The following is an 18,387-nucleotide window of genomic DNA, read 5'->3' on the forward strand; positions in this document are numbered from 1 at the left end:
CTATGTTATAGCATGTATCAGACTTTTATTTTAAGGCTGAATAACATACTATTTTGTGTGTGTGTGTGTGTGTGTGTGTGTGTGTTTCACACACACACACACACACACACACACACACACACACACACGCATACACACCCACCCACCACATTTTGTTTACTCATTTATTTCTTTATGGACATTTGGGTTATTTCTGTCTTTTGGCTATCATGAATGATGCTATAATGAACACTGATGTACAGGTAGCTGAATCTGTTCTTTCAGTTCTTTTGGGTATGTATCTAGGAAAGGAATTTCTGGAGCAAAGGTAAATCTAAGTATAGCTTTTTGGTGACTCACTAAACTGTTATACAAAGCAGCTGTACCATTTTACATTCTGTCAGCATTGTACAAAGGTTCCAATTATCTACATGCTTTACAATATTTGTTATTTTCTGTTTTAATTAAACTAATTTTTACTATATTTGTCCTTCAGGGTGTGAAGTGCTATCTCATTGTCGTTTTTTGGTTTGCATTTCCCTAATAATTAGTGATGTTGAGCATCTTTTCATGTGCTTATTGATTATTTATATATCTTCTTTGGAGAAATGTTTATTAAGACCTTTGCCCATTTTTGACTTGGGTGTTTTGGTTGTTGAGCTATAGGAGTTCTTTATATATTCTCTTAATAATTTCACATTAGATATATGTTTTACAAATATATGGATTGTCGTTTCTCTCTTGTAATGGTGTCCTTTGCTCAAAAGTTTTAATGTTGATAAAATCCAGTTTATCTATTTTTTCTTTTATTGCCTTTGCCTTTTGTGTTATATCTAAGAAGTCATTGCCATATCTAATGTCATAAAGATTTTCCCCCATGCTTTCTTTCAAGAGTTTTATAGTTTTAAGATACTTTGATGTTTAGGTCTTTGTTCCATTTCACATTAATTTTTGTATATGGTATAAAGTAAGGATCCAAGTTTATTCTTATGCATGTGGACATCCAGTTTTCCCAGCACGATTTGTTAACTGTCCTTTCCTTATCAAATGGTCGCTGTCACTCTTGTTGAAATTAATTGACTGCATATGTGAGAGTGTATTTCTGGATTCCCTTATTCATCTCTATGCCTACCTTTATGCTATTGTCATGCTATTTTGATTACTTACTTTGAGGTAAGTTGTGAAATCAGTAGTATGTGACCTCAAACTCTGTTCTTTTTTAAGTATGATTTGGAGTATTTTGAAATTCCATATGGATTTTAGGATGTATTTTTCTATTTCTGTAAAAAAAAAAAATGCCACTATAATTTTGGTACAGATTGTATTGAATCTATAGATTGCTTTGGGTAGCATTGTCTTCTTAACAGTATTAAGTCTTCCATTCCAGAATATTGGATGTCTTTGCATTTATTTAGGTATTCTTTAATGTCTTTCAGCAATATTTTGTAGTTTTCGATGTATAAATTTCTCTCCTCTTTGGTTAAGTTTATTTTTCAGTACTTTATTCTTTTGGAAACTGTTGCAAATAGAATTTAAAAAAATATCCTTTTCTGATTGTTCATTGCAAACATATGGAAATATAACAGATTTTAAAGCAGCTTTATTGAGATACAATTTGCATACCATATAATTTACCCACTTAAAGTGTACAATTTAATGTTCTTCATATATTCAGAGTTGTGCCAACCATCACCACAACTAAATTTTAGAACATTTTATCACCCCCCAAAGAAATCCCATGACTAGCAATGACTCCACATTACCTTTTTCTCCAGCCCTATGCAACAGTTTACTTTCTGTGTCTATATTTTTGCTTGTTTTGTGTAAGGGGAATTATATAGGAAATCATCAAATACATATTTGTTGATTTTATATCTTGCAACTTTACTGAATTCACTGATTAGCTATACAGTGTTTTTTGCATATTCTTAAGGGTTTTCTGCATATAAGATTATGTAATCTGCAAACAGATAATTTTACTTTCCAATTTAGGTGTCTTTTATTTCTTTTCCTTACTTATTTGTTCTGGCTAGTACTTCTAGTACCATGTTGAATAGATATGTTCAATGAAAGGAGCCATCCTTGTCTTGTTTTTAAATTTAGGGAAAGAGCTATCCTTCTCATTGAGTATGGTGTTCTGTAAATATGAGTTAATTGTATCTACTTTTAGCTAAGCAGTGAGTTTGAATTTTGGCATTATTCGTTCTACCACATTTTTATTCCTCATGTATTTTCTTTCATTTTCACTGATCTGTTAATGGTGAAGAATAAGTTTTTACTTTTTTATATTTTAGTGTTGAAATCTTGGTTTTAAAACCTTTTATTTTGGAACAACCTCTTTCAGGTCCCTTCCTGCTGTCGGAACTTTTCTGTATTCTTAATAAATCCTACTTTCTTTTTTTTTTTGAGTTGGAGTCTCACTCTGCCACGCAGACTGGAGTGCAGTGGCCGCTCCCGGCCACCGCAGCCTCGACTTGCTGGGCTCCTGTGATCCTTCCGCCTCAGCCTTCCAAGTAGCTGGAACTACAGGCACATACTACCACGCCCGGCTGATTTTTGATTTATTGTAGAGATGAGGTCTCGCCAAGTTGCCCGGGTGGGTCTTGAACCCGTGTGCTCAGGCAATCCTCTCGCCTTGGCCTCCCAAAGTGCTGGGATTACAGGCAAATCCTACTTTCAAGGAAAAAAAAACTTAAAAAAAAAATTGCTATGTTATATAGAATCTGCATGGATAGTTTAATGAACTTACTATATTTATCTGTTTTTAACATTCTGTCACATGTGTACTGTGTGCTGTCTCTCTCCATACACAAACCCATGCACACATACTATTTTTGCTGAACCATCTAGGAATAAACTGTAGATATCATGACCGTTTAACTGTACATATTTTAGTTGTTTTATTAGAATAAAGACATTCTCTTAAATATTCCCATAGTTACCATCTTAGCAAATTTAACTTTGATGAATAGTTCTATTATATATTCAATATTGAAATTTTAACAATGTCCCAATAATGTCCTTTGCAGTGATATTTATTTTTTATTTTTTGATACAGGGTTCAATCCTTGTTATGCGTTGCATTTAGTTGTTATGTCTTGTTAGTCTAATCAGGAGGAGTTCTTAGGTTTTTTTTATCTTTCATGTCAGTGATGCATCTTGATATTTGTCACATGACAGGCCAGTTGTTTTTTAGACTGTTTCTCAGTTGATATTTGTCTGATTATTTCCTCATGATTAGATTCAGATTACTCATCTTTGGCTAGCATGTAGTCAGTCATAAGTTATGCTCAGTTCTTTCTCAATGCACTACACCAGGAGGCACATAATGTCATTTTATTCATTACTGTAGTGTGTGTGTGTGCGTGTGAGTGAGTACACATGCATGTGTGTTGGTCATATTAGCTAATTCTGCCTGGAATCTAAGTTTCTTTTGGTGAAGAATGATAAATAGAAACCCATGTCTGGATGCTGTATGTACTCATTGTTATGGAGGGGTGCTTGTGTGTCATTGCTTCAGTGCCTTCAGTATGTGTGTTATGGGGTGTGTGTGTGTGTGTGTGTGTGTGTTTATGAGTCTGAACGTAAAGCTGTTCAGAATTGGTTTTTTTTGTGGAAGATATTACACTACCAATTCAACTTATTTACTGGAGAGTTCAGATTTTAAGTTTTTAAAAAAATTTCTAGAAATTTGTATGCTTCTGTGTTGTAAATTTATTGGCATAAGTAATTTATTATATTCTCTTATTGTCTGTTTAATCTCAACCGCATCTGTAGGTTTGTCTTAATTTCTCATTTCCATTATTATTTTTAAAATTTTTGTTTTCTTCTACTTTTAGTTCTCTGGGCCTGTTGCTTTATATTTTATTTTTAACACCCTAATTTTCAGCTTTCCTTCTTTTCTAATGTAAGTATTGAAGGCTCTATTTTTTAAAAATACTGGTTTGGGCTATAACTTAGAAGTTTTGAAATGTATTTTTTATTGTGTAGTTCTGGGTATTTTCTAATTATCTTATTAATGTCTTCTTTTGAATTTCAGAGCTTATGGGCTCTCCTGGTTATTCTTCTGTTATTGATTTCTTTTTAAAATTTTTTTATTTTAAAGATGTGGGGTACAATTCAGGATTAGGTATACAAATGTTCATTATGCAGGTACCCTTGTTGATGAGGTGTGCCTCTCCCTTCCCTGGCAGTTTCCCTCAACTGCCAATCCCATACCCCTCTCCTGGCAGTTTCTCACTACCGCCAATCCCCTTCTCATAGCATTATGATAATTGTTCAATGTCTGCTTATGAATGAGGACATATGATACTCTGTTCTTTGTTTTGTTATTGATTTCTAACTGCATTAGTTGAATTGTACACACGATTTGGTTTTTATTTTCCCGATACTTTGAATTTTGTTGGAGGTAGTAGATTTATGTCTTGGCATGCCGTCAAAATTTGTAGACATTCAGTGTGTGTTTGAAAATAATATTCTCCAACTGTTAGGTGGAGTGTTATAGTACTCAGATATACTGATTTTTAAATTTTTGGTTTGTTTGAACTATCAGTTACTGAGAGAGATGTAAAATCTCCTGGTATGAAAGTAAGTTTGTCTCTTCTAAATTTTGGCTTTATATATTTTGAGGTTATGTTATCGAGTGCACACACACTTAGAATCTTGTCTTGGTTAATTGAACTTAAAAAAATTATTATGGGCCATTTAAATCTTCATTATATTGGCTTTTGTCCTAATGTCCTTTGTCTAATATCACTATGGTTAACTTAGTTTTTCTGAGAGAGGTAGGGTTTAATATTAGGCTTTATTTTCTTTTTCTGAAATTTTATATTAATATACATAGAACCTACTTAAACAGAAAAAAACCTCCACTGAAATTTGTAAAGGATCAACAAATCTTAACATTGTATATTTGCAACAAAAGTTGTAAAATGAACAAACTTCCAGCAGTATTGATAATGAAAAACAATGAAAACAGACAAAATAAGTTATATTAGCCACTAACAAGGGATCAAACCTATTCATCTAGTAGGGTATTAAAAATAAAAGGATATTATCAGTTATCTTATTCTAATAAATGAATTTTGATGCAATGCATAAATTCATCACAAATATAATTAATATAGTTGTCACAGGTAGAAATAGAATGCATGTTAATATTAGTGATATGAAATAAATTGATTAACAGAGGTTCACTGAAAAGACACATGCTAGATATTTTCGCTTGCAAGTTTTATGAGGTTTTCAAGTCATAGTTTTTCATATATTCTAAAGTTTTACAGTTTGTTTTTCACACTGAAATCCTAAAACAGCCTAGAATAATTTTGTTTTAGAGAATTGAAAAGACGAGAAAGCTAGTCAACACATTTAATGAGGTTGGTTTATCATTAATATAAAACCGTATGACGATATTACAGAAAAAAGGTAATTATTGACAAGACTTATTTATGAACATTTCTAAGTAAAATCAAAGCAAAGCAACTTCAGCTATGTATTGAAAAAATGCATTACAACAAAAAATACATTACAACCAAATAAATTTGTCTAAAAATATTTTTAAATGATCTACTTCTAAAGTCTACTTGAGTAATATGTCATGTTAAGAAAATAAAGAAAAACCAAATCTTCTCCACAGAGATTGTAGTCACTTAACAGTTCCATCAGCTGTATTTGAGAATACCTGTTATTTACATTCCTGCCAGCACTTTGTAGTTTCAGATTTTTAATTTTTGGCCCAAATGGTTCATGAGTAACAGAATAGTCCTGTTAGGTTAATTTGCGTTTCTCTGATTTCTTGTAATATAATCATTCTTCTTTGCTTATTGTTCAACCATACTGAAAGTTTTAAATGGGGGAGTAATACTTATTGCACTTCAAGTTTACTTGAAGACAGGGTGTGTTATGTTTATCTTTGTTCCTCTAACACCTTGTACAATACTTAGCATACAGTAGGTATTCAAAAATATTTCTGAAGTGAATTCAAAAAATGTTAGTAAACTGTGAACTTTCTGAAGAAATATGTGATGTAAACAAACTAGATTTTTTTTTTTGAGTCAGAGTCTCACTCTGTTGCCCAGGCTGGAGTGCATTGGCATGCTCACGGCCACCGCAGCCTCGACCTACTGGGCGTAGTTAATCCTTCCGCCTCAGCCTTTCAACTAGCTAGAACTACAGGCACGTGCCACCATGCCCGACTAATTTTTTGATTTATTGTAGAGATGAGGTCTTGCCAAGTTGCCCAGGCTGGTCTCAAACCCACGGGCTCAGGCAGTCCTCTCGCCTTGGCCTCCCAAAGTGCTGGGATTATAGGAATGAGCAACAACTAAATTTTGAATGCCTAAAAGTATAATAGTTTTGCAATGTCAAAGGAATGGGATTTTTGCAGGTTTCAGGGAGGAAAGACTACATAGGATTATTTTAATTTGTGTTGAGTGCTACAGGTGCTCATAGAATTTGTGTAATTGACAAACTCAGTCTTAATTATGCATTATTTTACAGTACAAATTTGCTTGAGCTTTCAAGGTATATTAGATAATATTTAACTTTTGATGGTTGTCATGCTTTGTACCTTTGCTAAAAGATCACTTTAACAACTATATGTTTATGTGAATCATATTTCAGTCACTCTAGTTTTAAAAATTAGTTTCTTTCTTGTTTTGTAGTATTGTTTCAGAAGATATGTAAATTGCTAACCTTTGGATATATAGGATGTTGCTCAGAGGAAGGAATATATAGATTTATTTTTCAAGACCTGAATTAGATTACAGATAACTGTAAGTTGTCGGTGATGAAATGCTGTTTTTGTCTTTAGGATCAGTAATGAAAAAAAGTATAGTAGTGCCTATGCTTTATTTTGGTGTCAGGTTATTTGGAAGCCTTGAGAGAGCGGAGAAAAGTGAATTAGAAGATAACATAAAAATATGCTAAGGGTTGTAGGCTGCTGTGTTCCAGATTTATCTGGCAACTAGACTAGCAGTAGTCTCACACGGGTTCCACATGTGTACTTTTCTTTTAGTTTATACATGTTATACCTCTCCTTCTTTATCATGTATAGACAGTCTCCCACGGACAATGGTTTGGCTTAGGGTTTTTCCACTTTACCATGGGTTTATCAAATTTTAGGACTTATGATGGTGTTACAGTTTCTGCTGAATGTGTATTCTTTTGAACCATTATGAAGTTGAAAAACTTTAAGTTGAACCATCAGAAGTTGGGTACCTACCATCTGCCATGTTACTAGCATTAAATGCATTTCTGAGTTGTGGTATTTTTTGACTTGGAATGGGCTTGTTGGGACATAGCCTTGTTGTAAGTTGAGGAGCATCTGTATTTCTGATATGTTAGTACTGAAGCTAGAAAAGAGAGAGCCACTAGTACCAGGTTACTGCACTATTATTCCTTGTGGTTCTCGTATAGCCCACCTACACTTTGCAAATAGTCTACCTGTAAATAAACTTTTCTTAAATTAGAGTAATATGTTTCCTGTTGGGACTCTGATACACAGTGGCTATAGTCTCACAATTTAACCAGTTTAATTTGTTCAAAACCAGGATGCCTTGGACATATCAGTGTTTACTTTCTGCCTGCCATGTATACCTCGTCTCTATCACAGTATGAGATCCTTCAAACCTTCACTCAAACTTGATCCCTTTCTTTGATCTTCTCTACTGTGTGGATTCCAAATAGAAATCTGATCTCCATTTCCTTTCCTTACAATCTAAAATACTATTGCAGGAATATCTAGTAGACTTAGGTAAGTAAGCAGCGTGGAGTTACTCCTGTTTTCTAAGCAGATTAGGGCTAAATGCATACTTTCAGATCAGAGCAAGCCTTAAGGCCTGCTTATCTATTTCACTTCCCTAGTTTTCAAACACATATCTTTGCTCTTGTCACACTCTGGCTCTATAGAAGGAAGAGAAGAAAGAACTGTACTCATATATAATAACCTTTTAATCATCTCAGCTTCTTTTGGTGTGAGAATATAAATGGATAGAAAGAAAGAAGATAGGTCTGAACTTCTCTTAGAGTTGGTAGAATATTTAAGATGTTAATTTTAATTAAAAAATAGTAATAAGATTATATCTAAATTCTTTGAATGAATTCAATGGATTTACATATAATGACATTCAAAGCCTTTTGCATTTTCTGGCTCCTAGTTCTTTGCTTTTCTTCTCACAATTCTGTAGCAGTGTTTATTTACCATTATCACACTAAATTCACTTACTTTCCTCTCTTCATTTGCTTTTATTGCTCCCTTTGCCTGGAATGTCTACACTGTCAAACCCAGGCAAAGTAGAATTCTACTTTGTTCAAGGTTCAATTCATCTGTTACCTTCTTTAATGAAGCATTAGCATCCACATAATAGTGTTTCACTCTCATTGGTCCTGAAGCACTTTATATTTACCTCTGTTAAAGACTTTGTTACACTGCTACATTTGTGGGTGTGTGTTTTTGCATACAGGCATACTTGTCTGCCTTTCCTGAAGACTGAGAGCTCTGGAAGGAAAGTACCATATTGTAAGCAACTTTTTATTTTTATATTGTTTTTTTTTAATTTATTTTTTAAAATTTATTTCCTTTGATTTATTTTATGTTATGTTATTTTAGAGTTGTGAAGTATAAGTGAGGATTTGCTATGTAAGTAGGCTGCATGCAGGTGAAGTTTGGGCTTCTAACTGGCTCTCTCTTCCCTTGGGAGTGGACCAGGTACCCAGTGTGTTGCCACGTACCCCCTCTCTCTTTCCTCCCTCCCTGCCTTAGCAGTGCCCAGCATCTGCTGATACCCACCTTGTGCTAGTGTGACTAGTGTTCAGGGCTCACTTATGAGTGAGAATAAATGATATTCAATTCTTTGTTTCTGTGATAGTTCGCTTAGTATGACCATCTCCGGCTGCATCTAAGTTGCTGCGAAGGCCATGATTTTGTTCTTCTTTATGGTTACATAATATTCCATGGTGTATATACCACATTTTCTTTATCCAGTCCACTTTCGATGGACATCGGGGTTGGTTCCATATTTTTGCTACTGTGAATATTGGGCAATAAACATATACATGCAGGTGTCTTTTTGGTAGAGTGATTTATCCCCCAGGAGAGGGATTGCCTGATCATATGGAAGCTCAATTTTTAGTTCTTTGAGAAATAGCCATTTTGGAACTCTGCTTTCCATAGAGGTTGAACTAGCTTATGTTCCCACCAACAATGTAGAAGTGCCCCCTTTTCTCTGCAGCTGTGCCAGCACCTGCTGTTTTTTGACTTATTAATGATGACCATCCTTACCAGTGTTAGGTGGTATCTCACTGTAGTTTTGATTTGCATTTCTCTGATGATTAGTGTGGCTGAACAATTTTTCATGTGTTTGTTGGCTGCTTGTATGTCATCTTTTGAGAAGTATCTGTTCATGTAGTTTGCCAACTTTTTAATGGGGTTGGTTTTTGCTTTTCTTTCTTTCAATTCATTTGAATTCCTTGTATGAATGTTAGGCTTTTGTCAAATGCATAGTTTACAAAAACTTTTGCCTTGGGTAACCTGGACATCCTAACAATATTCTAATCTATGAGCATGGGATGTTTTTCCACTTACTTGTTTTATCCTTGATTTCTTTGAGGAGTGTTTTGTAGTTCTCACTGTAAGGGTCTTTCACTTCTATGGTTAGGTGCATGCCAAGATATTTCATTTTTTTTTGTGTGTAGCTATTGTGAGTGGGATTGTGTTTTTTATTTGGTTCTCAACCTGCTTGTTGTTGGGGTATAGAAATGCAATGGTCTTTTGTCATTTATTTTATAATCTGAGACTTTACCAAAGTCATTTATCAGTGTGAGGAGGTTTTTGACAGACTCTCTAGGGTTTTTCTAGGTATAGAATCATGTTGTCTGCAAAGAGGGATAACTTAACTTCCTCTTTTCCTTTGTGGATACCCCTGATTTTCTTCTCTTGCCTGATTGCTTTGGCTAGGACTTTCAGTACTATGTTGAATAGGAGGAGTGAGAGTGAGAGCAGGTGTCTTTGTCTTGTTCCAGTTCTTAGGGGAATGCTTCCATCTTCTACTCATTAAGCATGATGACTGCAGGTTTGTCATGGGTGGCTCTTATTCTTTTGAGGAATATTCCCTTGATTCCTAGGTGTTTCAGGGTTTTTATTAAGAAGGGATGCTGGATTTTATTGAATGCTTTTTTTTGCATCTCTTGAGATAATCATGTAGTTCTTGGTTTTATACCTGCTGATGTGCTGAATTACGTTTATAGTCTTGCGAATTTTGAACTAGCCCTGCATCCCAGTAATGAAGCCCACCTGGTTCTTGTGGATGATCCTTGAAATGTGTTGTTGGATAAGATTTGCTAGAATCTTGAGAATTTTGGCATTTATGTTCATCAGGGAAATTGGCCTGTAATTCTCTTTCCTTATTGAGTCTTTGTTAGTTTTGGGTATTAGGAAGATATTAACTTCATAAAATGAGCTAGAGAGAATTCTTACTTCTTGATTGCTTGAAATACTTTCAGTAAGATTGGTATCAGTTCTGCCTTGTATGTCTTGTGGAATTCAGCTAAGAAGCTGTCTGGTCCAGGGCTTTTTTTTTTGTCAGGGTGATTTCATATAACTGAGTCAATTTCCTGGATTGTTATTGGTCTATTTAGGGTTTCAGTTTATTCTTGTTCCAACCTTGGAAGGTTGTGTGATACCAGGAAATCCTCCATTTCCTCTATATTTTCTAGTTTATTTGCATGCAGATGTTCATAGTAATCTCTGATACTGTTTTGAATATCTTCAGGGTCTGTTGTGGCATCACCTTTTCATTTCTAAACATGTTTATTTGGACTCTCTCTCTTTTTTATTTTAGTCAGTCTGACCAGGGGTCTGTCTGACTTTTTGTCTTGTAGTTCCTTTCTGTGATATTTCTGTCTTTTATATTTGCAATTGTGACTTTATCTTAGTAGTCCGGATTTTTCTACTGAAATTAGGATTTAATTTTTCTTCCCTTTCTAGCTCTCTTAGGTGTGATGTTAACCTATTTACTTGTGATCTCTCTATTTTTTTGATATGAGCATGCAATACTATATGAATTTCCTTTTCATTGCTGTTTTCATGGCATTCAGAGATTTTGATATGTCTTTGTTTTCATTTGTTTCCAGGAATCTGTTTATTTCTTACTTGATTTCTGTGTTGACTCCAAAGTCATACAGCAGCATGTTGTTTAGTTTCCTTACCTTTGCGTGTTTTGAGGGGTGATCTTGTGGGCAGTGATATTGGTTTTTATTCCACTGTGATCTTAGAAGATGCTTTATATTATTTCACCCTTTTGAAATTTGATTACATTTGATTTATGTCTGAGAATGTGATCAATCTTGCAGTATGTTCCATGTGCTGATGAGTTGACTACTCTATATATGGTGAGTAGAGTATTCCGTAGATATCTGTTATATCCATTTGGTTGAATGTTGAGTTAATGTTCAGGATCTCCTTGTTGGCTTCTTTGTCTCGATGATCTATCTAGGCTGTTAGCAGGGTATTAAAGTTTCTGACTATGATTGTGTGTCCTTGTCCTCTCTTAATTTATGTAGCAATTGTTTTATAAAACCAGGCGTTCCTCTGTTGGGTGCATATATATTCAAGATGGATCTTCTTGCTGATGGATTGAGCCTTTTATCATTATGTAGTGTCCTTTTTATCTTTCATTGGTTTGAAGTCTGTTTTGTCTGATATAAGAATAGCTACCTTTGCTCTTTTTTGTTTTCCATTGACTTGGGAGGTCATTTTTCAACCTTTCATCTTGAGTCAGTGGGTGTCCCTTGCAGTGACGTGGGTGTCCTGGAGGCAGCAGAATGTTGGATCATGTTTCTTTATCCAGTTTGCTACTCCAAGCCTTTTTAATGGTACATTCAGTTAATTCATATTCAAGTCTTATTGATATGTGAGCATTTATTCCTCTTATAAGAGTCTTAAGAGGTTGCTTTGCTTCATATATATACATACACATTTATTTTGTTGTTATTTTTTATTATTTTTAAAAAAATTTTGTGGATTAGCTCTATGTTTACCTGTGCTTTTGTGGGTATAACCATTCTTTTGTTTCTGCACTCATGACTTTTTTAAGCATCTCCTGGAAGGCTGGTCTGGAGGTGTCATATTCTCTTAGGGACTGGATGTCTGGGATGGATTTTAATTCTCCCTCATTGATGAAGCTTAGCTCGGTGTGGTAGAAAATTCTTGGCTAGAATTGCTTGCCTTTGAGAATGTTAAAGATGGGACTCCAGTCCCTTCTGGTTTGTAGAGTTTCTGCTGAGAAGTCTGCTGCGATTCTGGATGGGTCTTCCTGGTTGGTGGTCTGATCCTTCTCTGTAGCTGCGTTTAGGAATTTTCCCCTTCATGCTTACTTTGTGGAGGTGGATTACTGTGTGTCTTGGGGATGGTCTTCTCATGTAATACCTTGCAATTGTCCATGAGTCACTTGCATTGGATAGTTGCCTCTTTAGCAAGATATGGGAAATTTTTTTGGATGACCTCATGGAAGGTTTTTTCCTAGGGTGTTCTCAGTTTCCTCCTCTGTTTTTGGGATTCTAATCAACTATAGTTTTGGCTTCTTTACACAGTCTTAACACGTCTCGTAGACTTTGCTCATTCTTTCTGAGCCTTTTCTCCTTGTTTTTGTCAGACTGGGTTAGTTCAATTATTTTGTTCTTAAAGCTCCAAGATTCTTTCCTCTTCCTGATTTATTCTGCTCCTTGGGCCTGTTATTGTGCTTTGAAATTCCAGGAGGTAATTCTTCATTTTCAGGATTTCAGAATGGACCCCTCTTATATTGGCCAACTCAACTTTTACTTTCTGCACAGAGTGGGTGATCTTTGTTTCTAATTTCTAGTGGTTTTTCTTAGCCATTTTTGCCATCATTATTTGAATTTTATGACTGGTATCAAGGACTGGTAGTTCTGGGTGGCTTCCATTGCTTGGGGACTGATAGATGCTTTTTTTGTTGTTTTTGAGTTGGAGTCTCACTCTGTCGCCCAGACTGCAGTGCAGTGGCCGCTGCCAGCCACTGCAGCCTCGACCTGCTGGGCTCTGGTGATCCTTCCGTCTCAGCCTTCCAAGTAGCCAGAATTACAGGCGTGCGCTACCACACCCGGCTTTTTTGATTTATTGTAGAGATGAGGTCTCGCTGCCCATGTGGGTCTCGAACCCGCGGGCTCAGGCAATCCACTCACCTCAGCCTCCCAAAGGCGTGGGATTACAGGCTGAGCCACCGAGCCCCGCGATAGATGCTTTTTAAGGTGATGTTTCTTTAAGGCTTTGAGGATTGTTGGTGGTTATCCATCTGTAAGGAGCAACTCTTCTCTTTTAATTGTTTTTCTTTAGTTTTCTTGTTTTGTAGCTAGACAAGATTTTGCTATCCTAGAGCCTTTTCTGTCCTTCAAAATAGTTCACTCAGGTAAGAGAGAGAGAGGTATTCACTTTTGCTCTGTGACTCTTTTGGGTTGTGCTCTGCACCCAAAGTGGCTCGGTGGCTCAGCCTGTAATCCCGGCACTTTGAGAGCCCCGCGGGTTCAAGAACCACCCAGGCAACTTGGCGAGACCTCATCTCTACAGTAAATCAAAAAAATTAACCGGGCGTGGTAGTGCACTTCTGCAGTTTGGCTACTTGGACGGCTGAGTCGAAAGGGTCGCCAGAGCCCAGCAGGTCGAGGCTGCGGGGTGGCCGGGAGTGTGCCACTGCACTCCAGTCTGGGTGACAGAGATTCCAACTCAAAAAAAAAAAAAAAAAGTGACTTTCTGTCGCAGTGTCATGCCCCGCCCCCCCGCCCCCCCGCGGTCAGATGGCCAGACTGCTTTCCAGCTGGGGAGCTCAAGGCAGGGACTGGGGTGGGGGGTGGCACCCTCTGACAGCTGTTCATCTTTCGCAGCCCAGAAAACATTCCAGCGGGGAAACAGTACCTCCAGGTGCCTTTCATGTCTCCCTGTCTCCATCCAAGTTTGTGCTTAGCAGTGGCAGATTTCATGTCAGAAGAGACCTGCCCTTTGAGCAGATGAGGCTGGCAGGAAAGCCTTTCTTGTCTGGAGGGGGTGGTTGGCCGCCAGACGCTGGCAGCGGGCATGAATTGAATGCCACAGAGGCGAGCTTTCCCAGCTTGGGAGCCGAGGGCACCGCCAGTGGGGAGTGTGCATTCGGAGGCTGATGGCACTCAGAGCACATGCATGTGTTCCCAGCTCTGCTTGGGCTCCAGCCTTAGCGGCTATGCCTTTACTAGATCTCCTCCTGCGTGGGACCAATGACTGGTGTACAGTTGGGAGGAGGGAAACCAACCCAGACTTGTGAGGAACACTCACCCCCTCTGCACACAAGGCCGGGCTGCAGGTCCTATGCAAGACTGGCGCTCGTGTGGATGGGGCTCCTGATTCCAATGTCGGCTGCCCAAACTCTCTCCTTGCGTTCAAAGAGAACTCTGCGGGATGCAGGGTGCTTCCCCAGTCTAGAAGTGTTCATGCCATCTGAGTTGACTGGTGGCTAGGTCTGTCCTCTCCGCTCCACTCGCAAGAGAGGCGCAGGTTGGGCTGCTCTCCGGTGGCCACCTTGAATCTCCCTAATCAACTTTTTAAAAAACTCTAGTTACTGTCGCTATGCTTTGTATAGGATAGACTCTTGCTCAAAAGCATGTTAAATAAATAATAAATGAATGATTGTAAAGTAAATATTCATTTTCTTGGTAGGAATTACTGAAGAACTATTTGGTGCTGTGAAATCTGCTTTTACTTGGACCTTTGTGTTAAAATATACATCTAGCATTGTGAGTTAGAATGTTTAACATAAGAATAAACTGGTTTCATTTTCATATGCCCCTGTGCTTTGCATTATTTCCTGTGTTCTTTGGGGTTTAAAAATGTTTCTCACCAAAAATGTAATTCATATATAAAAAATAAAAGGAAATATATTGATTTTTTTAGGAAATTAAATGTTTTTATTCTCATATTTAATGCTATTTTTAAATATTTTGGCTTAATTTTTAATTATAATTTGAATTTTTTGTGTAAGAAACCCCATTATTTATATTTAATTTGCATCACATTTCATTAAGAAAGTAATTGATGTTGCTCTTTTGTTTCAGCTAAACCGTTTACTTCTAAAGTGAAACAAATGCGATTACATAGAGAAGACTTTGAAATATTAAAGGTGATTGGTCGAGGAGCTTTTGGGGAGGTAAGAGATTAAGATTTTATGGAAGGTCTGCTAATTGTTTTGGAAGCTGTTTTATACAGTTGTGAGATGATTTAACTGAAGTGTTATTTACTTGCTGTTGTAATTGATATGGTTGATCAGAAAATATATTAAGGTGTTGAAATATTTTTACATGGATTTTTTTCTAAGATCTTCTGCATTTTCACACATGTACTTCACATGTCAATGTGATAAGGTTTCTAGACTACCTTTTGTTTCATTGGTTTGTCACTTCCTTTGTCAATCCCACATTGTCTTAAATTATTCTAGTTATATTATAAGGAGTCTTGATATCTAGTAGTGAATGTACTCTTCCTCCTCCTAGCTGTCTCCTTGTCTTTCTTTCTCTCCTTGTATTTTCATATTATTTTAGAATCAGTTTTTCAATTTCTATTTACTCATAAACATGTGCTCCGCCTCCCACTGGAATTTGAATTGGGATTACATTGAAGTTGCAATTTGCAGATAATTGGTATCTTAACAATAGTGAATCAGTTAATCCATAGACATAGTATATTTCTCTGTTTATTTAGGGCTTTATATATTTTTCTTAATGTTTTGTAGTTTTCATTTAGTGTAGACGACCTCCATATATTTCAGTAGATTTATTCGTAGATATATGATATTCTTGATGTTATTTTAATTAGAATTGTTGGTTAAATTTCATTTCTAATTGTTTTCTTATAGAAGTTTGAAATATAATTGAATTTCGTTTATTGACCTTATGCCCAGCAACCTTGTTAATTAATATCATGAATTTTTTTGAGTTTTAGTAATAAACTTTATCTGCATCTTTTGGGGCACTCATGGTATTTCTCCTTTACTTTGTTAAAGTTATTGAATTATACTAATTTGTTTTCAAATATTAAACCATCTTTGCATTCCTAAAATAAGCCCGACTTGGTTGTGATGTATTAACCTTTTTATGTATCATTGAATTTAGTTTGCTATTTCTGTGTGTAATTTTTAGGATCTTTGCACCTGTGTTGAAAGAAATTGGCCTGTAATTTTCCTACTTCTAATGTTCTGATCAGATTTTGGTATCTTGGTTATACTGGTCTTATAAATAAAGGGATGTGTTCCATCTTTTGCTGTTCTCTAGGAGAGTTTGTGAAGATTGTAGTTAGTTTTTTCTTGTATACTGTCAAAATTTCACTGCTGAAGCCATATGGGCCTAGGAGTTGCTAATGAAAAAGTTTTAATATGTTTAATTTCTTTAATGGAAATAAGACTGCTTGGATTATCTGTTTATGTGTTAGTTTTGGTAGGTTCATTCATATCATCTTATTTTTCATACTTATTACTATAAGGATCATTTACACCTCTCATTTTTCCAGTTTTTCTTTCTAGGGGCTTATTAATTTCATTATTTTTTCAGTGAATTAACTTTTGGCCTTTTGAATTTTGCTATTATAGATTTGTTTCTTTAATTTCTAGTTTTATCTTTAATATTTTCCTTCGTCTGCTCTCTTTAGTTTTAACTTGCTATTCTTTTTCTAATTAATTTTTCTAATTTGTTGACATAGATTTTCAAATCTGCATTTAGGGTTATATATTTTACTCTAAGTAGCTTCAGCTTTAGGTGACAAGATTTGATATGTTGTATTTTCATTATTATTTTGCTCAAAATACAATATGACTTTAACCCTTTGTATTCAGAGACATCTTGTGGATCACCTACTAACAACCTGACCACACTTTTTTTTTTTTTACAAAATAGTGAAAAACAAATAACTTCATATTAAATAGTATAGCATTGGAATCAGTTATTTTATTGTAATGATATTTGGCTTAAAATGGAATTTTGGACCTTGAGGAACTTATTTATGACAAAAAAATCAAAATTTTATACCTTATATTTTTCTAATGTGTGGTACCATGTGAAATAGTCACTGACAGGCATTGCAGGTTCATTGATACACAGGTTGTACAATAGTAATTTATTTGACATCTTCCACCTGGTGTTTTACTATTTGAGCAGACAGTGCAGCGTTGTTTTCTTCCTCCCACATTAATAATATGTAATTTATTGTCCAGTCTCTGCACCACTGTGAAAGCACATCATACATTCTCTTTCTATGTAATGCCAGTTGATCTTTTTAAAATGTATATCTCAGTATATATTCAATCTTTTTATTTGCTTTTTTCATGCAATTTGAATGGACAACTTTAGGGATACATACATTTTTGAAAAATTTGCATTGGCATAAGTTTGTCTTGTATAATCACTAGCACAGAGGGGACATCTGAGTGCACCACTTTTGATGCTGTGCATTCTGTGGATTTGGATGGATATATGATGTCAGTTATCCACCATTATTATTAGTAGTATCATACTAAGTAGTTTCACTGCTTAAAAATCCTCAGTGCTCTGTTTATTTATTCCTTCTTCCCCGCTGATCCCTGGCCACCACTGATCTTTTTGTTGTATCCATGGTTTTGCCTTTTTCAGAATGTCATATAGTTGGAATCATGTAGTATGTACCCTTTTCAGATGGGCTTCTCTCAATAATATGCATTTGAGATTTCTCCATGCATGTACATGACTTTATAGCTAATTTTTTTTTTAGTGCCAAGTACTATTTCATTGTCTGGATGTATTTGTGTATATTCATGTGTATTCATCTGGATGAAATTCACCTATTGAAGGAAAACTGGGTTACTTTTTAGTTTTGATAATTATGACTAAAGTTGCTGTAAACATCCATGTGTACGTTTTTGTGTGACTGTAAGTCTTCAACTCATTTGGGTAAATACCAAATGGATAACGGTTGCTGGATTGTATGGACCAGTACATTTAAGTTTGTAGGAAACTGCCAAACTGTCTTACAAAGTGGCAGTACCATTTTATAGTCCTAACTGCAGTGAAAGAAAGTGTCTGTTTCTTCACATTCTCACTAGCTTTTGATCTTGTCAGTGTTTTGGATTTTGGCCATTCTAATAGGTGTGTAGTGATATCTCATTGATGTTTTAATTTGCAATTCTCTAATGACATATGATGTGTAGAGCATCTTTTCATATGCTCTATTTACCATTTGTGTATCTTTGGTGAGGCCTCTGTTTAGATTTTTTGCCCATTTAAAAATTGGGTTGTTTTTTTTATTGTTGAGTTTTAAGAGTTCTTTGTATATTTTGTGTAATAGTTTTTACCAGTTATATTTTTGCAAATATTTTCTCATTCTCTTAGCATTGTCTTTAACAAAGC

At 35.6% G+C, this 18,387-nt stretch overlaps 1 protein-coding gene across 6 annotated transcripts in view; it reads left to right on the forward strand.

The window, feature by feature from the left end:
* The window catches only part of CDC42BPA (CDC42 binding protein kinase alpha), a 338,092-nt gene that overhangs the window by 55,081 nt on the left and 264,624 nt on the right, over positions 1-18,387 (forward strand). For all 6 annotated transcript variants that reach the window (XM_021718207.1, XM_008069336.2, XM_008069337.2 and 3 more), the window contains exon 2: positions 15,073-15,164. In XM_021718207.1, coding sequence (XP_021573882.1) covers positions 15,073-15,164 — 92 coding nt within the window. The remainder of the gene's footprint in view (positions 1-15,072; positions 15,165-18,387) is intronic.

The sequence above is a fragment of the Carlito syrichta genome, unplaced genomic scaffold (genome assembly GCF_000164805.1).
Source record: "Carlito syrichta isolate Samal-C Ts95f unplaced genomic scaffold, Tarsius_syrichta-2.0.1 Scaffold311939, whole genome shotgun sequence".
NCBI classification, from domain to species: Eukaryota; Metazoa; Chordata; class Mammalia; order Primates; family Tarsiidae; genus Carlito; species Carlito syrichta.